Below are 14,777 nucleotides of genomic sequence, written 5' to 3'. Positions count from 1 at the left end.
GCATTGCCTCACTGGGGAAGCGCAAGGGGTCAGGGAGTTCCCCTTCCAGGGGTGACAGACGGCACCTGGAAAATCGGGCCACTCCCACCCGAATACTGTGCTTTTCCGACGGGCTTAGGAAACGGTGCCCCAGGAGAGTATAGCCCGCACCTGGCTCAGAGGGTCCTACGCCCACAGAGTCTCGCTGATCGCTAGCACAGCAGTCTGATATCAAACAGCAAGTCGGCAGCGAGGCTGGGGGAGGGGCGCCCGCCATTGCCCAGGCTCACTTAGGTAAACAAAGCAGCCTGGAAGCTTGAACTGGGTGGAGCCCACCACAGCTCAAGGAGGCCTGCCTGCCTCTGTAGGCTCCACCTCTGAGGGCAGGGCACAGACAAACAAAAAGACAGCAGTAACCTCTGCAGACTTAAATGTCCCTGTCTGACAGCTGTGAGGAGAGCAGTGGTTCTCCCAGCACGCAGCTGGAGATCTGAGAACCTGCTGACTGCCTCCTCAAGTGGGTTCCTGACCCCTGACCCCCGAGCAGCCTAACTGGGAGGCATCCCCCAGCAGGGGCAGACTGACACCTCACACGGCCGGCCAGGTACTCCAACAGACCTGCAGCTGAGGGTTCTGTCTGTTAGAAGGAAAACTAACAGAAAGGACATCCACACCAAAAACCCATCGTACATCACCATCATCAAAGACCAAAAGTAGATAAAACCACAAAGATGGGGAAAAAACAGAGCAGAAAAACTGGAAACTCTAAAAACCAGAGTACCTCTCCTCCTCCAAAGGAACGCAGTTCCTCACCAGCAACGGAACAAAGCTGGACGGAGAATGACTTTGATGAGCTGAGAGAAGAAGGCTTCAGACGATCAAATTACTCCGAGCTACGGGAGGATATTCAAACCAAAGGCAAAGAAGTTGAAAACTTTGAAAAAAATTTAGAAGAATGTATAACTAGAATAACCAATACAGAGAAGTGCTTAAAGGAGCTGATGGAGCTGAAAACCAAGGCTCGAGAACTACGTGAAGAATGCAGAAGCCTCAGGAGCCGATGCGATCAAATGGAAGAAAGGGTATCAGCCCTGGAAGATGAAATGAATGAAATGAAGCGAGAAGGGAAGTTTAGAGAAAAAAGAATAAAAAGAAACGAGCAAAGCCTCCAAGAAATGTGGGACTATGTGAAAAGACCAAATCTACGTCTGATTGGTGTACCTGAAAGTGACGGGGAGAATGGAACCAAGTTGGAAAACACTCTGCAGGATATTATCCAGGAGAACTTCCCCAATCTAGCAAGGCAGGCCAACATTCAGATTCAGGAAATACAGAGAACGCCACAAAGATACTCCTCGAGAAGAGCAACTCCAAGACACATAATTGTCAGATTCACCAAAGTTGAAATGAAGGAAAAAATGTTAAGGGCAGCCAGAGAGAAAGGTCGGGTTACCATCAAAGGGAAGCCCATCAGACTAACAGCGGATCTCTCGGCAGAAACCCTACAAGCCAGAAGAGAGTGGGGGCCAATATTCAACATTCTTAAAGAAAAGAATTTTCAACCCAGAATTTCATATCCTGCCAAACTAAGCTTCATAAGTGAAGGAGAAATAAAATACTTTACAGACAAGCAAATGCTGAGAGATTTTGTCACCACCAGGCCTGCCCTAAAAGAGCTCCTGAAGGAAGCGCTAAACATGGAAAGGCACAACCGGTACCAGCCACTGCAAAATCATACCGAAATGTAAAGACCATCGAGACTAGGAAGAGACTGCATCAACTAACGAAAAAATATCCAGCTAACATCATAATGACAGGATCAGATTCACACATAACAATATTAACTTTAAATGTAAATGGACTAAATGCTCCAATTAAAAGACACAGACTGGCAAATTGGATAAAGACTCAAGACCCATCAGTGTGCTGTATTCAGGAAACCCATCTCACATGCAGAGACACACATAGGCTCAAAATAAAAGGATGGAGGAAGATCTACCAAGCAAATGGAAAACAAAAAAAGGCAGGGGTTGCAATCCTAGTCTCTGATAAAACAGACTTTAAACCAACAAAGATCAAAAGAGACAAAGAAGGCCATTACATAATGGTAAAGGGATTAATTCAACAAGAAGAGCTAACTATCCTAAATATATATGCACCCAATACAGGAGCACCCAGATTCATAAAGCAAGTCCTGAGTGACCTACAAAGAGACTTAGACTCCCACACATTAATAATGGGAGACTTTAACACCCCACTGTCAACATTAGACAGATCAACGAGACAGAAAGTCAACAAGGATACCCAGGAATTGAACTCAGCTCTGCACCAAGCAGACCTAATAGACATCTACAGAACTCTCCACCCCAAATCAACAGAATATACATTTTTTTCAGCACCACACCACACCTATTCCAAAATTGACCATATACTTGGAAGTAAAGATCTCCTCAATAAATGTAAAAGAGCAGAAATTGTAACAAACTGTCTCTCAGATCACAGTGCAATCAAGCTAGAACTCAGGATTAAGAATCTCACTCAAAACCGCTCAACTACGTGGAAACTGAACAACCTGCTCCTGAATGACTACTGGGTACATAACGAAATGAAGTCAGAAATAAAGATGTTCTTTGAAACCAACGAGAACAAAGACACAACATACCAGAATCTCTGGGATGCATTCAAAGCAGTGTGTAGAGGGAAATTTATAGCACTAAATGCCCACAAGAGAAAGCAGGAAAGATCCAAAATTGACACCCTAACATCACAATTAAAAGAACTAGAAAAGCAAGAGCAAACACATTCAAAAGCTAGCAGAAGGCAAGAAATAACTAAAATCAGAGCAGAACTGAAGGAAATAGAGACACAAAAAACCCTTCAAAAAATAAATGAATCCAGGAGCTGGTTTTTTGAAAGGATCAACAAAATTGATAGACCGCTAGCAAGATTAATAAAGAAAAAAAGAGAGAAGTATCAAATAGATGCAATAAAAAATGATAAAGGGGATATCACCACCGATCCCACAGAAATACAAACTACCATCAGAGAATATTACAAACACCTCTATGCAAATAAACTAGAAAATCTAGAAGAAATGGATAAATTCCTCAACACATACACCCTCCCAAGACTAAACCAGGAAGAAGTTGAATCTCTGAATAGACCAATAACAGGAGCTGAAATTGTGGCAATAATCAATAGCTTACCAACCAAAAAAAGTCCAGGACCAGATGGGTTCACAGCCGAATTCTACCAGAGGTACAAGGAGGAGCTGGTACCATTCCTTCTGAAACTATTCCAATCAATAGAAAAAGAGGGAATCCTCCCTAACTCATTTTATGAGGCCAGCATCATCCTGATACCAAAGCCTGGCAGAGACACAACAAGAAAAGAGAATTTTAGACCAATATCCTTGATGAACATTGATGCAAAAATCCTCAATAAGATACTGGCAAACAGAATCCAGCAGCACATCAAAAAGCTTATCCACCATGATCAAGTGGGCTTCATCCCTGGGATGCAAGGCTGGTTCAATATACGCAAATCAATAAATGTAATCCAGCATATAAACAGAACCAAAGACAAAAACCACATGATTATCTCAATAGATGCAGAAAAGGCCTTTGACAAAATTCAACAACCCTTCATGCTAAAAACTCTCAATAAATTAGGAATTGATGGGACGTATCTCAAAATAATAAGAGCTATTTATGACAAACCCACAGCCAATATCGTACTGAATGGGCAAAAACTGGAAGCATTCCCTTTGAAAACTGGCACAAGACAGGGATGCCCTCTCTCGCCACTTCTATTCAACATAGTGTTGGAAGTTCTGGCCAGGGCAATTAGGCAGGAGAAGGAAATCAAGGGTATTCAATTAGGAAAAGAGGAAGTCAAATTGTCCTTGTTTGCAGATGACATGATAGTATATCTAGAAAACCCCATTGTCTCAGCCCAAAATCTCCTTAAGCTGATAAGCAACTTCAGCAAAGTCTCAGGATACAAAATCAATGTGCAAAAATCACAAGCATTCTTATACATCAATAACAGACAAACAGAGAGCCAAATCATGAGTGAACTCCCATTCACAATTGCTTCAAAGAGAATAAAATACCTAGGAATCCAACTTACAAGGGATGTGAAAGACCTCTTCAAGGAGAACTACAAACCACTGCTCAAGGAAATAAAAGAGGATACAAACAAATGGAAGAATATTCCATGCTCATGGGTAGGAAGAATCAATATCATGAAAATGGCCATCCTTCCCAAGGTAATTTACAGATTCAATGCCATCCCCATCAAGCTACCAATGACTTTCTTCACAGAATTGGAAAAAACTACTTTAAAGTTCATATGGAACCAAAAAAGAGCCCGCATCGCCAAGTCAATCCTAAGCCAAAAGAACAAAGCTGGAGGCATCACACTACCTGACTTCAAACTATACTACAAGGCTACAGTAACCAAAACAGCATGGTACTGGTACCAAAACAGAGATATAGATCAATGGAACAGAACAGAGCCGTCAGAAATAATGCCACATATCTACAAGTATCTGATCTTTGACAAACCTGACAAAAACAAGAAATGGGGAAAGGATTCCCTATTTAATAAATGGTGCTGGGAAAACTGGCTAGCCATATGTAGAAAGCTGAAACTGGATCCCTTCCTTACACCTTATACAAAAATCAATTCAAGATGGATTAAAGACTTAAATGTTAGACCTAAAACCATAAAAACCCTAGAAGAAAACCTAGGCATTACCATTCAGGACATAGGCATGGGCAAGGACTTCATGTCTAAAACACCAAAAGCAATGGCAACAAAAGCCAAAATTGACAAATGGGATCTAATTAAACTAAAGAGCTTCTGCACAGCAAAGGAAACTACCATCAGAGTGAACAGGCAACCTACAAAATGGGAGAAAATTTTCGCAACCTACTCATCTGACAAAGGGCTAATATCCAGAATCTACAATGAACTCCAACAAATTTACAAGAAAAAAACAAACAACCCCATCAACAAGTGGGCGAAGGACATGAACAGACACTTCTCAAAAGAAGACATTTATGCAGCCAAAAAACACATGAAAAAATGCTCATCATCACTGGCCATCAGAGAAATGCAAATCAAAACCACAATGAGATACCATCTCACACCAGTTAGAATGGCAATCATTAAAAAGTCAGGAAACAACAGGTGCTGGAGAGGATGTGGAGAAATAGGAACACTTTTACACTGTTGGTGGGACTGTAAACTAGTTCAACCCTTGTGGAAGTCAGTGTGGCGATTCCTCAGGGATCTAGAACTAGAAATTCCATTCGACCCAGCCATCCCATTACTGGGTATATACCCAAAGGACTATAAATCATGCTGCTATAAAGACACATGCACACGTATGTTTATTGCCGCATTATTCACAATAGCAAAGACTTGGAATCAACCCAAATGTCCAACAATGATAGACTGGATTAAGAAAATGTGGCACATATACACCATGGAATACTATGCAGCCATAAAAAATGATGAGTTCACGTCCTTTGTAGGGACATGGATGAAACTGGAAATCATCATTCTCAGTAAACTATCGCAAGAACAAAAAACCAAACACCGCATATTCTCACTCATAGGTGGGAATTGAACAATGAGAACACATGGACACAGGAAGGGGAACATCACACTTTGGGGACTGTTGTGGGGTGGGGGGAGGGGGGAGGGATAGCATTGGGAGATATACCTAATGCTAGATGACAAGTTGGTGGGTGCAGCGCACCAGCATGGCACATGTATACATATGTAACTTACCTGCACATTGCGCACATGTACCATAAAACCTAAAGTATAATAATGATAATAATAATAATAATAATAAAAGAAAAAAAAAAAAAAAGAAAATATATAGAGTACATATATTTCATCATTACATTTGAGTATCTTGACTAAATTCACAGAAACTACATTTTCTTGTTTAAAAATTTATTTTTATAGAAGAAATATATGTCTATAATAGAAAACCTAGAAAATGATACAATCAAGATCTTACTCATTGATAAATATGGGACATCCTTCGATGTATATTCTCCCAGTATTTTTTCCCGTGAAAAATATTTTTCACCAAAATGAAATCATGTTGAACAAAATGCATTGTTGGATGGTGGATTAGTTTCCTATTGTTGCTATAACAAATTATCACAACCTTAGTGGCTTCAAACAAAGACAACTTTGTAATTTTACAGTTCAGGAAGCCAGAAGTCCCAACGAGTTTTACTAGGATTAAATTAAATTGTCAGCAGGGCATGTTGGAGATGCCAGGAAAGAATCCGTTTCTTTTGCTTTTTCGATCTTCCAGAGGCTGTCTGGTTTTCTTAGGTCATGGCCCCTTCCTCTATCTGCTAAATGAGTAGATGTTAGCTCTCTTGCCACAAAAAACAAAAACAAAAACACCAAAGGTAACCATGTGAGACAATGGATATGGTAATTAGCTTTTCCATAGTAACCATTTTACTATCCACATTTAACCAATAACATCATGTGATATGCCTTAAATATGCAAAATAAATTTTATTTTAAAGGCAAAAAAAAAAAAAAAAAAAAAAAAAAAAAAAAGACTCTGAATTGCAGACATCTTCCCCCTGCAAAATAAGTCACAACATAAATATATATATTCTATATACATATGTATATATATATATGTATTTTCTGTAAATGTTAAGCTGCTCATATTTTGATGCATTGTGCAATGTGATTAAAATTTTCATTAGGTCATCCTCTTGTAAGAATGTAACATAAATACAAATAGATCTGGAAAACTAGGGCTATAAAACAAACATTGAGATTAACAGTTTTCCAGTAACAGGCAGAAATTAACCCTGGGTCCATGCCTTGGTAAAGCCTGTGCAGTAAGCCTCTCTGAGAGCCAGATTGAAGCTTTAACCCTTAGTGAACCTGACCTGGAAAGATAAATCTATTTCTCCCCAATAATTATGAATTGTAACTGCTGAGATCTTCCAGGATGGAGTTAAAATAATCCATGAAAGATTTCTTTAAGAAATATTTCTCTAACAAAACTGCAGATAAGAAAGATAAGGAGGGATGGCTAGTTGGGTCTAATTAACAATGACCAACATGTGACTGATGTTTGCATAGGGCCAATTGAAGCTTATGGGTCAGCTGGAAAGAAGGGATCTCAGTTTATTCCTTCTGATGGGAAATCAAGTCATGGAAGTGGCATACTGGGGAGATTGGCTGGTGGGACTGGTGGTCAGAAAGAAGGGGTGTGATTGGGCTTTCACAGAGAGTAGGATATCAATCTAAACTTAAATTAAGCACTGTGTATCAGTGATGGGTAGGGTGGAAGGGTGTTTGGCAGTGCTGTTGTTCAAAAATATGGCCAAGGCTTCTTAAATATACTGACTGTTGGATTCCCTTCCCTGCCTCCATTCCCTCATCTGCTGAATCCAGTTTCAAACACAGGTGATTTTTAGCAGGAGTTGTTGATTAAAATGCTGACTCTCAGCACCTTGACACTCCAGATGAACTTTAGAATATATATGCATTTTCATCATAATGTGTTTCCCCTTAGGTTTTTTGTTTTGTCATTAGTGGGAACCTTAAAAAGGATGTGCATAGAGGGAGATCTACAGCCTTTTAAAAAAATCCAATTCTTCACACTTGTCCCAAAAGGCAATAAAGGACTACCTAAAAGTGCCATTTCCCACAAGGGCCTGTGGATATCTAAGAAACCAGAACACTGGGGAGTAACAGTGATTCCTGGGAAAAGCTGATGAAATTGATATTTTCTTTTTTCCAAACAGATCAGAATGAAGGATTTCATTGCCGGGAAGAATGCCGGATTCTTGGCCACTCTGACAGGTGCTGGATGCCCCGGAACCCCATGCCCATCCGTTCCAAGTCCCCCGAGCATGTGAGGAACATCATCGCGCTGTCTATTGAAGCTACTGCTGCTGATGTTGAGGCTTATGACGACTGCGGCCCCACCAAACGGACTTTCGCAACCTTTGGGAAAGATGTCAGCGACCACCCGGCTGAGGAGAGGCCTACCCTGAAAGGCAAGAGGACTGTCGATGTGACCATCTGCAGTCCCAAGGTCAACAGCGTTATCCGGGAGGCAGGCAATGGCTGTGAGGCGATTAGCCCTGTCACCTCCCCCCTCCACCTCAAGAGCTCTCTGCCCACCAAGCCTTCCGTGTCTTACACCATTGCCCTGGCTCCCCCGGCCCGTGATCTGGAGCAGTATGTCAACAATGTCAACAATGGCCCTACTCGTCCCTCTGAAGCTGAGCCCCGTGGAGCTGACAGCGAGAAAGTCATGCAGGAGGTCAGCCCCATTCTGAAGGAAGGTCGCAACAAAGAGTCCCCTGGTGTGAAGCGTCTGAAGGATATCGTTCTCTAAACCAGTCTCCGGGAAGAAGAGAAAGAAACCACATTGGCTAGTGAAGAAGCAGGAGCTTCTTGTTTTAATTGCTCACCAATGGTTGGTTCTTGAGTGGCTATATTTCAGAGCTTTTCCTAAATGTATTGTTTATAGATGATTATCATTCCGTGACAGTCCCTTGTTTCAACAGGCAGCAGGGGTGTTCAGTTGGAGCAAATTAGCTTTGGCTTGAGTTGTTCATGGGGCCTTGATGTTGGGGAAACAGAGACAAATTCAGTTGTGAAAAGTATTATGTATTAAGTGTTTGAATTTATATATTTTTCTATGTCAAAATTATAATATAAATTACCATTGTTTGTGGAGGATTACATTTAAAAAAGCAAAAAGTGAAAAAAAAAAAAAGCTCTGGACACCTTTAATAAGCTCGCCACTGTTTTTTGTAGTGTAGACAAGTTAATAGTCATTTATTGTGTACTATTCATTGATTCAGTGATGTGAAATTGAGCCCCCAAAAGGTTGTTTCTGAAGCTCGAGTACTTCCCAATGCCGCTACTTTGCTGTGGACACCCCTGCTTTAAAAACCCTTTTGCTAGCTGTGCTATTGTTGTATTTGATATTGCAAATTGCTATGTGTGTGGTGATGGCAAAAGGCTTTTAAAAGTTGGTGTTTTCTTTTTCTTAAAAAATAATAAAACTACAGACAAAAACAAAGTGCAAACAACTGAGACAGCAAACGAATGAGCAACACCATGCATATAGATTGAGTACTTGGAGAATACTCACGTTTTTTAACTCATGTAGTGATTGCTCACCACTTTGCAAAGTATTTTTCCTGCCTTTCAGTGGTCTGCCCAGGTCCATGATAGATCATTGCAGAAAGTCATTTTTGGATAGGCTGCTATCTGATTTGCAGTTGTCAGAAATACTGTGCTGAAAGTTTTATGACATCCGTCTTTTAAATTTTCAGGCCCTGAACAGGAAAGTTGCTCCTGAAGTTATGTTTCCAGGCTTAGAAATTCCCTCTCTCCAATCATCTAAAACTGAAGATGACTGAATCTATTTTAAGATCTAAATGAGCATCTCTTCAGACACACACTTCCTGATTCAGTGTTTCCCAATCATGATTAGAATTAGACTGCAAAGCACGTCATGGGCTGGAATTGAGAACTCCATGTTGCTCTGTATCTTAGGCTTATACGTAGGGATAGAGTAAGCAGTACAAAGTGTACATTTTGGAAAAGACAGGTAACAGGTAACAGCATCACTCATCCAATTACTGTGCCTTCTAAACGGAGACACTCAGACACTTGAACTCGTCTTTTATGACTAATACTTTTTTGATTAAAAATGTGAACAAGAAAATATTAAAATAAAAATCCTTTAGATTTAGCCAACTCTTTTTGCTGTAGGCTAGGAATACACCCTCTTTAAATTAACACACTGTAGATCCTTTTTTTCTGTTTTAACATTCCTCTAACTCCCCCCATTTATCTTTTGTCTATTAATATTCACTAGCCAACATAGTATTTTTGCAGCCTAAGAGTTCATTATTTAAAAATAAACTAAAGAAATATGCCATTTTTGTTCTGCCTTGGTCTTAAGAGAGTTGTTTCTAGAGAAACAAGTTTTATGGTTCTGTTTTCATTTGTTTCATTTTTTGAAATTCAGGAGTACACAGAGAGAATGCAAAAGAGGATTTATTTTCTTAAGTGTAGGTAGATAAGTCAGCTCTTTTGAATGTTTTACTTATTTTTGCCTGAGTTCCTAGCTTTACGCATTACTAGGAATATTTTATGGGAGGGAGAAGGGTTTTGAGGGAGGGGGTGGGTAAGGCAGTAGGGATGGGGTTAGGTAGGGGAGAACATTTCTGAAAAAGAACTTATAATGAAGCTACAAATCCATCCTTATTTCTTATTCAGTGCTGAATACTACCTCATGCAAAATACTGGTGTGGCTGCAAATTTCCCTCTGAAGCTGACACAATTAAGGATGAATTACCATAACATCTTCATTTTTCCTCATTTCATTGCCTCTCATACTGTTTTCTCCCTCTGATTTATTTCATTTTGGTAGTGGATTTTGAATTAAGTATTTATTTCTCTTTGCAAGTGACTATTTGATTAACACATTAAAATTTTAAAAAAAATTCCCCTTTAAGTTATGATGGCTGCCTATAGAATTTAGACTGTTTCTCACCCTGATCCATCCTGATATTATGTTATTAGCTGCCATTTCAAGGTCACTTTGAAGTCAGACTTCACAGTTTTCTACCGGTGTATTTCTTGCTATGCTCAGTGGGAACCAGGGAGCAGAAAAGATTGTGGAAAGTGGGAACATTAATTGTCATGTGGCTGTTGAGCCCGACAGGCCACTGGCTGCCATGCCTCTTACCAGCCAAGTTTTAAATGGTTAGAGTGGCATTGGCATTGATTTTGCTTTTCTCTTGGGTTTTCTTCATTTCTTTTCATAATTCATCTTCAAGCTATAGATCCATCCTTCTTCCCTATCCAAATACTTTGTTCTCAGTGGGAAGTCAGATTTTTTTGGCTTCCAAACCTCACTGAGCATGTTCAGAGAATTCCTCTCATTAAGGAAATATTTTTCCCCACAATTGTCTGATGTATGAGTCCTCTCAGAAGCACAAGTGCATACTAGGAGGGCTTTGTAAACTGGTTTCATAGGCAGGCTGTACCTGCAAATAGGCATTCTGAGCAAGGATCCTAAATTTCCCTTTGGCTCATGTCCCCCCCGCCCCGCCCCACCTTCTCCTTTTTGACATGTCTGGTGAAAAGCTACAAGGTCCACAGGGCAAAATATTCTCCCTTTTCGTTCTCTAAACATGTTGCACACATAAACTTAAGGGAGTGATTTTGGTTCCTAAGTCCTAGGGAGTTCTATTCCGTTTATTCTGATGTCCCTTTTAAGGAGGAGTTGGTGTTGAAGTGTGATATGCTTTAATGATAACTGCTTTGGCAATTCCCCAGACAGGTATACTTCTTCATCCAAAATTGCACCTAAGGTGTTCATTTAGACAAATTTGTTCACTTAGTGATCCACTGATCTCTAATCAGAAATATTTAAAAAAATACAATTTAGATCTCTGAAAACTGGAACCACTCAGAGTATCATCTTGATAGTGTTACTTCAGCATATGACTGACTGATTTTATGAAGGGAGTTTAGTTGACTTTTCCCTATAGCCCTATCATATTAAAAAAAGCAAAACAAAGTGGTCCACTTGAAGCAGCAAGGACAAAGGGCAGTTTAGGGAGAGGCAGGGTGAAGGGGATAGCTCGATTGGGCATCCAGAGTGGAAAAGGATTATTATTGTACATAATAGCAGTTCTGGCTGGAATTCCAATCCACTTTCTGGGGATCATTTTGATGTTGAATGTTCCCCCAAAGCATTCTGACAAGTTTTGGTCCACTTAGCTCTTTACCCTGGGTAATAAGACCCTTATTGACTTTGAAAAACTGGCATAAATGAGCTTAAGAAATCCATTGTATACAGTCCTAGTGTTTGCCTTCTTGGTAAAATTACATTTAAGGATGTCATTTCATGAGTCAAATTGTATCTGCTGACACTGAAGTGTATTGAGATGTTGTTCTTTAGTTTAAGTATGTAACAAAGTAATATTCAAAGGGGATGTGTGGGGGTGGGGCTGGGACCGGGTGGCTTTATATTGATAATGAAATATTCCAGAGCAAAACACATTGTCCTAATGAAGTTGTTGCAGCTCTCTTTGTTTTCTTGTGCCGCTGGAATTGGCTTGTGGGTCACTTGTTGTGCAAAAGTGAATTAATTTCAAATAGGAATCATATTGCTTTTGTGAAACAAAGAAAATTTACCACCTTGTCTGATATATAGATTGGAAGGCGCTCTTGGTAAAGAATAACCCACAAACACCTGATCTTGATTGGAAAGCATTGTAGGTCATTAGGGAAAACTGATGATGCTGACTATTGCTCCAGCTGTGTTGGCAATTCAAAATGACCTTGTTACTAACTGAAAGTTGCTGTCAACCTTAGCAAACAAACCAGCTAACACCATTACAGCACTGGTTAAGTAGATTTTTACTGGCACTGGCTGGCGTTCAGCTGAGGAAGGCTGGGATACAGACTTTAATGACCAAGAGCCAGACTAGCTCGAGCTAGAAATCAGCAACAAATACCTCCTTGTGCTATTTGAATGCTAAGGTATTAGTTGCAAAAGGCTTACGCCTTCGCTCCTCTAGTGAGGGGAATGAGCCTGATGACACTATTACTGTTTACCTGTCAAACCAGGGTGGAAATTTAGAGGGATGCAAGTACAGTATGTCTCATTAAGCAGTCTCTGTTGCTGATTATATGAAGATGAAATTGTTGTATATGCTGATCTGTATGTTATGTACATTTTCACAGTGATTGAATCATTGTAAAAAGAAAAAAGACAAAAAAGAATCACCACTGTCTATTTTATGAAGATGATAAAGCAGCTTTATTAAATTATTACGGTTATGTTTCAAATGGTGTTATCTGCCACATTGTTTCCTTTTATCTGGTGGTTCTCTGTTTCCCCCTTTAAGTGTGTTTTCTCTGCTTCAAAAATTTAATGCATTTTAGTATTAAAGGCTATTATGGAAAAGTTATTGAGTGTTTGGTGGAATGTGTTTCAGAGAGTGTTTGTTGGCTCGCGGGAAGCGACTCTTAGACCTAAGAGGTCACCAGTCCTTAGTGGAGTCATTGATGTTCAGACCCCAAGGGATCCTTTTGCCTTTTCCATTTCACAGCATTCACGACCTCCAACTAAGTGGGGGCCTCTTCCTCCAGCAGGTTCCAGCTATTTCCTGAGCACCTCCTCTCCTTCCTACCCCAGTGAATACCGTTGCCTGAGGAGGAAGACCCATACATATCTGGAATGGTAAAGACTTTCCTGGATGGTACTTTAAACAAGTGCGCTAAAGCCATTCTTTAAAATAAATCATGTCAGGGCAACTTCACAGTGAGGCTTCTCTGAAGAATTAATTTAAAAAAAGGTGAGAAATAGTAGAGGCTGACAGCAGGGGAAAAGAGAGTTTAAAACAAAGATGACCTGGCTGCCCCTTTGATGCCTTCAGGTTTGAAAGTGAAGCAACAGGAGAGGCTCTGACTTCGCACAGAACAAGGCTGCAGAGAAAGCCCTGACAAGCTTTCTTTATCCAAGCCATTATTCTCTGGGACTTAGCACTTGGGCTGTAAGTATTCATTCTGCCTGCCACCGGCAGAAAAAAGTCAGAGTAGAGCAAAAACAGGAGCATGGCAGAACATTTCCAAATAGTGCCATTAGTGGTTAAAGGCTAAATTGCTTCAGCATGACCTATTCTCTCCGGACAATTAAAAATGATCTCAAGGAAATCTACTGTCTCCCTGGATCTCCATCTTCCTGTTATCTCTATCTACCTGTATTAAATTGAGATTGCATCTTATTCTCCAGAATTAGCCCTAAAGCCACAGCAATAGCCAGCAATTTGGTACTGTAGTTTAACAGGTGTTGCATCAGAATGCAAGCACAGACATGCTGGGACACATGGAGTCACATATACTGATGTATGTACAGATGTTCACGCAGACTCCCAGATGTTCATAAAGGCATATGGGAAGGAGGATGGTCTGTCACTGCCTTGGAGGACATTAAGTCATAGGAGGCTATATGAGTGCTTCTGAGGTAGTTCACACCAAAAACACAAAGAAAATCAGTTTCTTTGACCCCATTTCAACTACCTTTTTTTCAGGGAGAGCGGCTGGAAAGGAAATGGCAACTCCATCCTAAAATAAGATCCTCCAAGGAATGAGCAAGAGAAAATAAAGTCTCACATGATGAAGGGCATTTACATATGCGACACAGGCATATCCAAGGTCATTGACGACACCAGCAACTCTGCCTAAGTGTGGGAGAGTGGCAAGATTATAGGCGTAACCTCAAATCGATTCAAATTTATAAAACAAAACAAAACACGTTATTAAAACTATCCAAAGTGCTTGTGACACATCTTATATATGTCACTGACATGCTGTGTGTGAAGTCAAGAAACCATGATGGGAATTGATATGTAAGAGGGCATTCTCCAACAGGAGATGATAGCTGCTCCAGAGACAAAGATACGAGTAACCATTTCTATTATTTTGGTTTGGGGGTATAGACATGCCTTAGAGAGGTACACTTTGAATGCACTGCCACCACTTGTAAAGGGATGGGGCTCTTATCGCGAGAACAAAATTCTCTAGGATGGGAGCAGAGAGGTATTCCCTGAGAGTTTCAGGTCTTAACCTTTCTACACGTTGACAAATAACTTACTTGCACATATCTGACACTCCCATCCATTTACCATTTTTTTGTGGGCAACTCATTCAATGTGGACATTTAAGACCTGGGCAGAGTGGGGAGTGCT

At 40.3% G+C, this 14,777-nt stretch overlaps 1 protein-coding gene across 4 annotated transcripts in view; it reads left to right on the top strand.

The window, feature by feature from the left end:
- PCDH19 (protocadherin 19) overlaps positions 1–12,994 on the top strand; it is a 125,519-nt gene extending 112,525 nt beyond the window's left edge. For 3 of the 4 annotated variants that reach the window (XM_054472796.2, XM_054472795.2, XM_054472797.2), the window contains one exon: positions 7,791–12,994. In XM_054472796.2, the coding sequence (XP_054328771.1) occupies positions 7,791–8,389 (599 nt within the window). In that variant the 3' untranslated portion in view covers positions 8,390–12,994. The remainder of the gene's footprint in view (positions 1–7,790) is intronic. The other variant, XM_063660916.1, reaches the window with a different exon arrangement.
- The last annotated feature ends 1,783 nt before the right edge of the window (positions 12,995–14,777 follow it).

Source organism: Pongo pygmaeus, chromosome X, assembly GCF_028885625.2.
Source record: "Pongo pygmaeus isolate AG05252 chromosome X, NHGRI_mPonPyg2-v2.0_pri, whole genome shotgun sequence".
Lineage (NCBI taxonomy): Eukaryota > Metazoa > Chordata > Mammalia > Primates > Hominidae > Pongo > Pongo pygmaeus.
The sequence above is the reverse complement of the archived record's forward strand: the minus strand, read 5'-3'. Positions and strand labels throughout refer to the sequence as shown.